Source organism: Myotis brandtii, unplaced genomic scaffold, assembly GCF_000412655.1.
Source record: "Myotis brandtii unplaced genomic scaffold, ASM41265v1 scaffold317, whole genome shotgun sequence".
NCBI lineage: Eukaryota > Metazoa > Chordata > Mammalia > Chiroptera > Vespertilionidae > Myotis > Myotis brandtii.
This window is the reverse complement of record NW_005362155.1, coordinates 2,007,875-2,017,577: the sequence shown is the minus strand read 5'-3', so window position 1 is coordinate 2,017,577 and position 9,703 is coordinate 2,007,875. Positions and strand designations below refer to the sequence as shown.

Below are 9,703 nucleotides of genomic sequence, written 5' to 3'. Positions count from 1 at the left end.
CGGGCGCTGCAGCTGACGGACTTGGATGACTTCATAGGGCCGTCTCAGGTGGGCCGGCGGGGTGGGCGGGTGGAGGGGCCTGTCTCCCGTCTGTGTCCCCCCCCTGGGAAATGGGATCCCGACCCGGCACGTGCCCCCGGGGCCTCCGGCACTCTGGCCAGCTTCCTACCTTCTGGCCCTTTAAATACAGTTCCTCATGTTGTGACCCAACCATAAAATTATTTTCGTTGCTACTACATAACTGTAATGTTGCTACTGTTATGAATCCTAATGTAAATATCTGATATGCAGGATGGTCTTAGGTGACCCCTGTGAAAGGGTTGTTCGACCGCTGTTAGGGGAACCGAAGCCGGAGAGGGCGGTCCCCGCCCCCCTCATTACTCCGCCCCAGGCCGAGTCGGCGGGTTTGGGGGCCCGGGATCGCCGCCCGCACAGCCCAGAGAGACAAGCAGGAGCCAGTTACCATGGTGCCCTGGGGGCGACCGGGTTAGGGGAGTGCGGGGTCTGCCAGCCCTTCCACATCCTCCCGTCCTTCTTCACGGCTCGCATTCACTGCCTGTCAGGGCGCCTGAGAGAACAGGGCTGGGAGGGCCGGGGCATAGAAGCTGCACCTGGGGCTCACGGGCGGGTGTACGGAAGCCGAGGGTGCCGGGCAGTTGCCGCCAGTCCCCCAGCGGGGAGTGGCGGGCTCAGGATTGGGTTGGGAAGACCCTGCCCAGCTTCTCTGTGCAAACAGGGGAGGCGTCCCACCCCAGTCGCCCGAGCAGGGGAGCTGGTCCGCTGGAGTCCCCGACGTGGCGGCCCAGGGACTGTCTGGTGTGTGGTCCCTGGCGTTGCCCTCCTGGAGGAGAGAGCTTGCCCCTAAAGGAGACGGGCAACTAGCTTGGAAAGGGGTGCTGTCCCTATCCGGTGTACCTGCCCATCCATTGCCAGCAGCGGTGCAGGCCCGGGCCTGGGGGCCATAGTTGAGTCCCAGGAGGAGGAGGGGAACACCCCTAGGCAGGGGTGAGCCGGGACAGGCCTCCCGCCGGGTCTTCCTGGGGCTGGTCTTGTTTAGGAAGGCCATGGCCAGCGAGGTTCTCCTAGTGATCACGTGGCAGATGGGAAGGTGGGGAGAGAAATGAACTTTTTTCTAGGGCACCAGGCAGGGAGGTGACGTGCAGACAGAGCACTCCTGCCAATTCCTAGGCTTCCTCTCAGTGGCCAGTGTAACACTGGCCCCTGGCTCTCTGTGGGGGGAGGAGGTGTGCCATGTCTCCTGGTCACACTGAGGAGAGTAAAGGTCAGAGTTGGCAGTGTGTGCTGACAGGTTAGCATGCAGGCCCCGTTAGCACCAGCCTTACGTGGACTGTGACCTGCAGAGTGCCCCTCAGTGCCCGCAGGTGTGAGAGCCTGTGCCCAGTGGGAGAGCCCACTCCTCTTCCTTAGGAGCCTCTGCCCGCTCAGGCCTGGCTTGGGGTCTCTCCCTGGTGTAGGACTGCATCAAGCCCATGAAGGTAGACAAGAAGCTGGGACGTGGCGTGGCCAAGATCCACATTGAAGATGATGGGACTTACTTCCAAGTGAGTCAGGTAAGTTCTAGCCCAGATGACCTGAAACCCATCTCACCATTCCATCCAGTCACAAGCGCAGTGACCAGGAGACCTTCCACTCCTGCCAGTCCTTTTTCACGGTTCAGATTCAAGGAACCCTGAATCTGTCAGGGAGCCTGAGAGAACAGGAATGGGAGGGGCCGGGGACGGAGAAGCTGAATATGGAGCTTGATTTGTTCTGCAGCGGGGGTTCTTTTTGCAGGGATGGTAGTTCCCATCTTCCCCTCTGTCTGTCTCTGTCTCTGAGTTCTAATTATGTAAGATTTTCCTATTTAGACCCCTTGTTCTTAGTGAATACCTACTTCCTGTATAATTAACAATGACAAAGTCCTGATCTAATGGTGTTAAAATTCACCCCGCTGCTCTAGCCAGTGTGCTCAGTGGTTAGAGTGACGGCCCATGCACAGAAGGGTCCCGGGTTCCATTCTGGGTGAAGGGCACTTGATGTACCTGGGTTGCAGGTTCCATCCCCTGCCTGGGTCTGGACACATGAGAGAGGCAACCAATTGATGTGTCTCTCACCTCAATGTTTCTCTCTCTCTCCCTCCCTTCTACACTGTCTTAAAAAATCAATGGAAAAAATATCCTCAGGTGAGGATTAACAACAACAAAATTTCCACCCTGCCTATCTGCCATTTGAACTCTGTGCCATCCCGTGGACTATAGGCACCAGGTGTACTGGGCCCAGGAACCCCTTCCGAGCAGGGGGAGGAGCCCCAAGGTAACTCCTGGTGGGGATGGACAGTGGATCAAGCCTTTACAGGGAAAAAGCTGGCTATTAACTTGGTGCAGGAGGGTGAACACCTCAGGGCTCCCACCTGTTGCAGCACAGGGGACTGGGTTCTTTTTAGGGAAAAGACACCTCAGGAGGGGTCCCATGAATGAGGGGACCTAATTGAGGTGGGGTGCCAGTGTGTCCTGCTGTCCAGAACAGCAGTGCTTGACATGGAGGGAAGGTGGGAAGCTCATCAGCCTCCTGCTTGGTACTGCATTGCATCCCGGGCCTTTAGGCTGATCTGACTCTAAAAGTACGTATTGAGCTCAAATTGTGGCTTTGTGCAAAGCGCAGGCCGAGTGAACTTAGCTGAGAGTTCCAGTCTTGGCCTCGGTGGCTCACCTGGCCTTGGTTCAGACCATGCCTGCTTTTGCAAAAGGAGTGAAGGGGCACAGCTGGGATAATCTGCATCTAAGAGAGTCACTGAGTTTCAGCCTGGATACTGGACTCGAATACCAGTTCTCTGCTTGGCAAAGTCTGATTTGTTGCTGTCCACGTGTCTTTCTCAACTCCAGGTGCTGGCACGGGGCAGATATAGCCACTGCACAGGCCCCACCATCTCCTCCCTCTGCCCTCTTTCCTTCTTCCTTTCTCCTCTCCCTTGCCATTCTCTTCCTCTTTCAGAGCCTGGCCTTTGGCATTTTCCTGTCCTCATGGTCCCATGAATGCCTGGGACCAGCAACCCCTCCGGGACCCCTGTGGAGAGTCGCCAGCCTCCCGCTGACTTTGTACCAGTCAGAATTCGATGGTGCTATTTAAATCTAGAATGAGTATAAGTACTCCTGTAATAAGTAACTTTTAAAATTTAATGGTACATAAAGCCAGTTAACTATCATGTTGGTTGTCAGTGGTGTGAGCAAGAGAATCAAGGTTTCCGGGGGGTCCCGCTATCCTCAGAGCTCTCTTTCCTCATTACCGGGTTCTTGTGCTTCCAGGACGGAGGGACACGGAAGCTGGAAAAGGCCAAAATCTCACTGGACGACTGTCTGGCTTGCAGTGGCTGTGTCACCTCGGCAGAGACGGTGCTCATCACTCAGCAGAGCCATGAGGAGCTGCGGAAGATTCTAGATGCCAATAAGGTAAGTGGTGGACAGTCTTCGAGACTCTGCTGTAACCCAACATCAGCCCCAGCATCCTTCATTCATGCTGTCAAGGACAGCTCCTCTCCTGGTACTGTTAGTCCTGCGTCTGTCTCCAGTGACCCCACATTAAGTCTACTCTGTGGGATCTCAAAGAATTCCTTGTCAGTATTTTGACAGTGAAGTGTCAGGCCCTGAATTTGGGTTCTGTGTACATGAAAACGGCATGCCCCGATGAGCTGGGCCCTCTTGCCAGCTCGGCACACTGGGAATCAGTGTAAAACTCCAACGTGAATGGTGTGTCCTTCGCTTTACAGACAGCGGCTCCTGATCAGCAGAAGCTGGTTGTCATTTCAGTCTCACCCCAGTCCAGCGCATCGCTGGCTGCAAGATTTCAGTTGAATCCTACAGACACCGCCAAGAAGTTAACTGCATTCTTTAAAAAACTAGGTAGGTGAGGAACCTTGTGTAAGTGCTACAGTTTGGAACACAGGCGTGGAGAGGGGGCTCTTCACGCCTCCAAATCACTGAACTTACACGTATCAGAAACTATTATGAGTTTGACTTTAACTTGAAGTTTTTGCTTGATGGTTGGAAGCAGTGCCATTTAAGAGGAAGCCATCTGAATCCTGACTGCACTCTGCCAGATCTGAGATTCGCCCACTCTTATTGTTTCTGAATATCATCATCAAGGCATATTTCCCAGGCCCGTTCTGGGTCTGGCTCAGATCAAATGGCTGACCTCTTTATATGCCAGGAGCAGGGAGGAGGTTGGGGTGAGCCTGGTGCAGACTGATGTCCTAGGCCAGTGGTCGGCAAACTGCGGCTCGCGAGCCACATGCGGCTCTTTGGCCCCTTGAGCGTGGCTCTTCCACAAAATACCGACTTCTGCGCATGGGCCACGAAGTTTCAATCGCACTGTACATGTGCGCCCGCACGTGGTATTTTGTGGAAGAGCCACACTCAAGGGGCCAAAGAGCTGCATGTGGCTCGCGAGCCGCAGTTTGCCAACCACTGTCCTAGATGATGCTAAGTGCAGATGAAGGAGGCCATTTGTCAAATGCAAGCTTCCCAGATAGCAGCACAGACTGTCCGTCCACAGCACAGCATGTCCTGTGACACTGGAACTGTGTGCTTCCTGTGGCCACTGGGAGGCAGACCCCCTGCTTCTGGGGGCATGGTCAACAGCACCTCACACTTTGCCATCCCTCATGGGGCTCATGGGTGCTCACCTTGCAGGGGCGCACTACGTGTTTGATACCGCCTTCTCGAGGAACTTCAGTCTCCTGGAGAGCCAGCGAGAGTTTGTGCAGCGATTCCGAGAACAGGCCAGCTCCAAGCAGGCCTTGCCCGTGCTGGCTTCTGCTTGCCCAGGTGTGCTCACACTGCTGACCAGATCAGCTGGATGTGGGTAGTGGGAATGCTGGAGGGGGGGCCGAGGGGGTTCTGTCAGCCCAGAACGGCCTCTTTGGCAGGAGCTGCTCTGCTCTGAGAGTCACTTCAGTTCCCCCAAGACAGTAATCACGTGGCTGCTAGAAATAGAGTGGGATGTTCTTTAATGGGATGGGACTCCTTGTACAAGTAGGTCCACCCCCAGAATGTCATGTCACAGCCCACAGTGAGAGGTGAGTTATGAGCCACCCCCATTTGTTCCAAATTGGCCTCAGGCTGGATCTGCTATGCCGAGAAGACCCATGGGAGCGCCATCATCCCCTACATCAGCACCGCCAGGTCCCCACAGCAGGTCATGGGCTCCCTGGTCAAGGACTTCTTCGCCCAGCAGCAGGTAACAGACATCCAGCGATGAGTGATTTGGTGTCATTGTCTTGAAAGATGAGCTAAGACCTGCAGTGTCCAGGGACCCACTCACAGACTTGTGGTCACTCCCGGCTGTTTCAGGCCGTGCCTGTGGGGTCACCCTGTTTCACCCTAAGAGGACCTCTTTGCTGCTGGGGTCAGGCAGTGACTCCACGTTCCACTTCTCTCCATACAGCATGTGACCCCTGACAAGATCCACCACGTGACAGTGATGCCCTGCTATGACAAGAAGCTGGAAGCGTCCAGACCTGACTTTTTTAGCCAGGAACACCAGACGCGAGATGTGGATTGTGTCATCACCACAGGTGTGGGTCCTGCCGCCCTGAGCCCCTGCACCTCCAGGTCCAGGGCACAGGCTGGCATTGCCTAGGGCTGCCCCCAGGCTCTGGCTAGAGCTGTCGTCCAGTGTGCAGAGCACCTCGGGGCCTAGCATGAGGCAGGGGCCCTCCCTCAGAGCCTGGTTGGTGTTTACAGCTGTCTTGTCTCAGGGACCTGAAGCAGACTGGTCTCCCAGCACCACCAGTGTCTGCTCTAAAATAGTCTGTACAGCCCAGTCAGCGTGACTCGGCACTTGAGCATCAACCTATGAACCTTGGAGGTGACGGTTCGATTCCTGGTCAGGGCACATGCACGGATTGCAGGCTCGATCCCCTGTGTTGGCCGTGTAGGAGGCAGTTGATTGGGGATTCTCATCATTGATGTTTCTATCTCTCTCCCTCTTCCTTCCTCTCTGAAATAAAAATTTATATATATCTGTACAAGGAGATGGGTGTAGAGTTTTGTCAGCCTTCTGGCTCACATTTATTATCCCATTTCTGAGTTGAGCAGCCTCACAGTGTCTCCAAATACTTTTTATTTTTTTTTATTTTTTTAAAATATATTTTATTGATTTTTTACAGAGAGGAAGGGAGAGGGATAGAGAGTTAGAAACATCAAGGAGAGAGAAACATCGATCAGCTGCCTCCTGCACATCTCCCACTGGGGATGTGCCCGCAACCCAGGTACATGCCCTTGACCGGAATCGAACCTGGGACCTTTCAGTCCGCAGGCCAACGCTCTATCCACTGAGCCAAACTGGTTTCGGCTCTCCAAATACTTTTAAAAATTTTAAAAAAAGAGAGAGGAAAAAAAAGAAGAAAAATAATAAATGCTGGAGAACTCAAACGGGAAGGTCTCCATGCACAAGCACATGCCCAGGGCACCCTCCTGTGGAGCACCTGGATCGGGGCATTCTGAGCCCCACCCAGTCACTGTGAGGGGGTGCAGTCCCAGGGCCCTCCTGAGGGTCTTCAGAAGTGGAGTCTTCACCCCTGTGCCCAGGTTTGTCCTCTACCCACAAGCCAGCGGGTGGACATCCAGGCCTCAGGTGACAAGTTACAGGTTGCTAGGGGTGCAGAGCATGTGGGTGTTCTTTGGCATTCTCTGTTTTTACTGAAATCCCAGCTGATGAGCATCTGCTGTGGTTCCATTGCAGGAGAAGTTTTCAAGTTGCTGGAAGAAGAAGGGGTCTCACTATCAGAACTGGAGCCAGCCCCCCTGGACAGTGTGTAAGTCACTACCTGCCGTAGTGGAAGGGATGAACAGACATTCGGTGTCAGGGCACTGTTGACATTGGGGGTCGCAGGTCCTGGCAGGCAGCCGAAGCATGTGGTAATGGGCAGTGTCCCCCTCCCCACCTCTTCCCACCATAGCTTCCTTCTGGTTAGTTCCATGCCCACCCTGTGGTCTGTCTTGGTGTCCACAAAGGCAGTTGTCATCAGAAATGACACCAACTTGATACAGATCTGAGCTCACCAGATCCAGGTGACTCAGTGGAGGGGGCCAGTCTTCTCCCACCTCCTGACACACCAACAAAGCCCCCAGGGGTCTGTGACTCATTCCCACTTAGAAAGCAAACTCCCTCCACCATGAGAGACAGAGGTCACCTGGAAGCCGCAGCAGATAGCAGCCCTGCTGCCACCTGAGGCCTTACTCTCCTCCCTAGGTTCAGCAGCGTGTCTGTTCAGGAGCCCACCAGCCATCGAGGTGGGGGCTCTGGGGGCTACCTGGAGCACGTGTTCCGGCATGCAGCCCAAGAGCTCTTTGGAATCCACGTAGATGAGGTCACCTACAAACCCCTGAGGTCAGTGGGAAGGGCTAAGGTGGGGGCAGCCTCGGCCCTGGGTCCCCTTGCTGAGGTGGGCTTGGCAGAAGACAGTGAGCTGGGTTTGGCGCAGATCCTGAGTCACTGGACAGGAGCTGGTCCTCTTCTCTGGCTCCCCTGAGTGGCCAGAACTCTCCAGGCCTTGATCTTCCTATTGTAAAGGTCGGGGTCCCCTGCCCACCCTATGGCAGTCCAGAGACCCGAGAGGCTAGTGGTGGCAGGGTGGTGGACCCGGCACAGGATGTCCTTCTGGAACATCCCATCTTAGAAGGAGGGTAGGGCTTTGTGTCTGACCTCACTTCACCACATGGCCATCCTTGGGAAGCGGGGTTCCCATTCTACAGATCGGGAAACCGAGGCTGGGGTGGGGTCACCTGCTGACTCGTGGAATTAAGCTTTCTGCCCTCCTTCTCCGTCACTGTCCTTCACTGGGAGCTGGTAAGGTTGACATCATGCCTGTGGGTGAGGATGAGCGTGGTGGTCTCTGCTCCCCAGGAACAAGGATTTCCAGGAGGTGACGCTGGAGAGTGAGGGCCGAGTCCTGCTGCACTTTGCTGCGGCCTACGGCTTTCGTAACATCCAGAACCTGGTGCAGAAGCTCAAGCGAGGGCGCTGCCCATATCATTATGTGGAGGTCATGGCCTGCCCCTCAGGTACTCTCAGCAGACCCACTCACAGGTGGTGCTGGGGCCCCTTGTGGGGCTCTTTACTCCTGGTGTGCCAGCACCCTCCCCATGGCCATGCCCTCACCCTCGCCCATCCTGTTCGGCCACAGGTTGCTTGAACGGCGGAGGCCAGCTCAAGGCCCCCGAGATGCCCGGCAAGGAGCTCCTCCAGCATGTGGAGAGGCTGTACAGCATGGTCAGGACGGAGGCACCAGAGGATGTGCCTGGGGTCCAGGAGCTGTACGAGCACTGGCTGCACGGCGAGGGCTCAGAGCGTGCTAGCTGCCTGTTGCACACGAGCTACCACGCAGTGGAGAAGGCCAGCTCTGGACTCAGCATCAGGTGGTAGGAGGGCTCACCATAGCCAGTGCCAGGACCTCAGGACCCAGGGCTTGCCCCCAAAATGGTGGGTGAGCTGCGAGGATGTACTAGAACCTACATAGAGATGGGACTCAGGACCCACAGCCAGTAAAGATGACTTCCAGCCTGGACTCCCCAGCGCAGGCCACAGTGTCCATAGGGTACTGGCACCTCTCCACAGGCCCATGTCTGCGGGCAGTGCCCTTGCTCTTGCTGGTTGTGGTGAGCCAAGTGTGTGAAGGTTTCAGCCAGTCCTGTGAGGAGCTTAAGGCAGAGTAAAAGTGGGGTTCCACCTGGCCCATGTGGCTCAGCTGTTGAGCATTGACCTATGAACCAGGTGATCATGGTTTGATTCCGGTCAGGGCGCATGCCTAGGTTGCAGGATCGATCCCCAGTAGGGGGTGTGCAGGAGGCAGCAAATCAGTGATTCTCATCATTGATGTTTCTCTCTCTCCCTCTCCCTTCCTCTCTGAAATCAATAAAAATATATATTTTTAAAAGTGGGGTTCCTTTCCCCCATTTCTAGAGTTACTCCTGAAGCTCCGGTAGGGATGGGTCAGGCGTGCCCAGCATGGGGAACCTATTGCACTTGGCAGCAAAGTACACTGGCAGGAAAGCAGCATCTCATGCTGGGGAAGCAATGCCCACTCCACCTGGACCTGGCTGTTTATTTTAAGGAAGCTGTGGCCTCCAGGGCCTGGGAACCTATGTTCTCCACTGCTGGATCCCCACTTACAGGGTAGGGGAAGGGAGGGAGAGCACACAGGGCTCTGCCTGCAGGCCCGTCCCCACTACACTGAAGGACTTCCCTCTGAAAGCAGCTTCTAAGAGCTTCTGCCAACATTGAAAAAAAAAGCTTTTCAGAGTTTTAAAGTTCAAAAGCCCTGTACACCCTGCTAGACTCCCAAACATTCAGATCTCGGGGCTCAAGTGCACCCCAGAGAAGGGCCCACCTGTCCACCACCAAGAAGCACCAGAGTGCCCACCCTCCTCCCTCGCAGAGGGGTCAGCTCCACACACGCACACTGGGGGCCAGATAAAGAGCCCTGCTCCCTGCTGCAGGGGCTACCTGAGGGCCCGGATGGAACCCCTCGCTCCAGGTTCAAGCTGACCGGCTGCTGCGGATGCCAGCTCCTGGCCAAACCACCGCTCGCTGCAGGCCGCGCCCCCTTGAGCCCCGCCTTCACCCAGGCTCTGCCCCACCCAAGTCGCAGTCCGTAGGCCACGCCCTCCTGGCCTCTCCCGCCGGAGCCGGGCCAGTGTCCCACAGC

General features: G+C 55.7%; 2 protein-coding genes across 2 annotated transcripts in view; one reads left to right on the top strand and one right to left on the bottom strand.

The window, feature by feature from the left end:
- MSLN (mesothelin) overlaps window positions 1–1,461 on the bottom strand; it is a 25,434-nt gene extending 23,973 nt beyond the window's left edge. Inside the window, exon 1 of the mRNA XM_014543040.1 lies at window positions 916–1,461. Coding sequence (XP_014398526.1) covers window positions 916–1,066 — 151 coding nt within the window. The 5' untranslated portion in view covers window positions 1,067–1,461. The remainder of the gene's footprint in view (window positions 1–915) is intronic.
- Window positions 7–8,802, top strand: NARFL (nuclear prelamin A recognition factor-like). Its single transcript, XM_014543043.1, has 11 exons — window positions 7–48; window positions 1,476–1,571; window positions 3,303–3,446; window positions 3,764–3,896; window positions 4,686–4,820; window positions 5,114–5,232; window positions 5,440–5,569; window positions 6,739–6,811; window positions 7,249–7,386; window positions 7,903–8,060; window positions 8,183–8,802. Exons 2-11 carry the CDS (start codon window positions 1,491–1,493, stop codon window positions 8,419–8,421), a joined length of 1,350 nt encoding a protein of 449 aa, XP_014398529.1. The 5' UTR covers window positions 7–48; window positions 1,476–1,490; the 3' UTR covers window positions 8,422–8,802.
- The last annotated feature ends 901 nt before the right edge of the window (window positions 8,803–9,703 follow it).

Excerpts from the sequence above, each read along its gene's own strand:
- NARFL (XM_014543043.1), top strand. The coding sequence starts at position 1,491 with ATGAAGGTAGACAAGAAGCTGGGACGTGGCGTGGCCAAGATCCACATT. Across the intron at positions 1,572-3,302 it reads CTTACTTCCAAGTGAGTCAG|GACGGAGGGACACGGAAGCT; the intron begins GTAAGTTCTAGC and ends TTGTGCTTCCAG. Across the intron at positions 3,897-4,685 it reads TGCATTCTTTAAAAAACTAG|GGGCGCACTACGTGTTTGAT; the intron begins GTAGGTGAGGAA and ends CTCACCTTGCAG.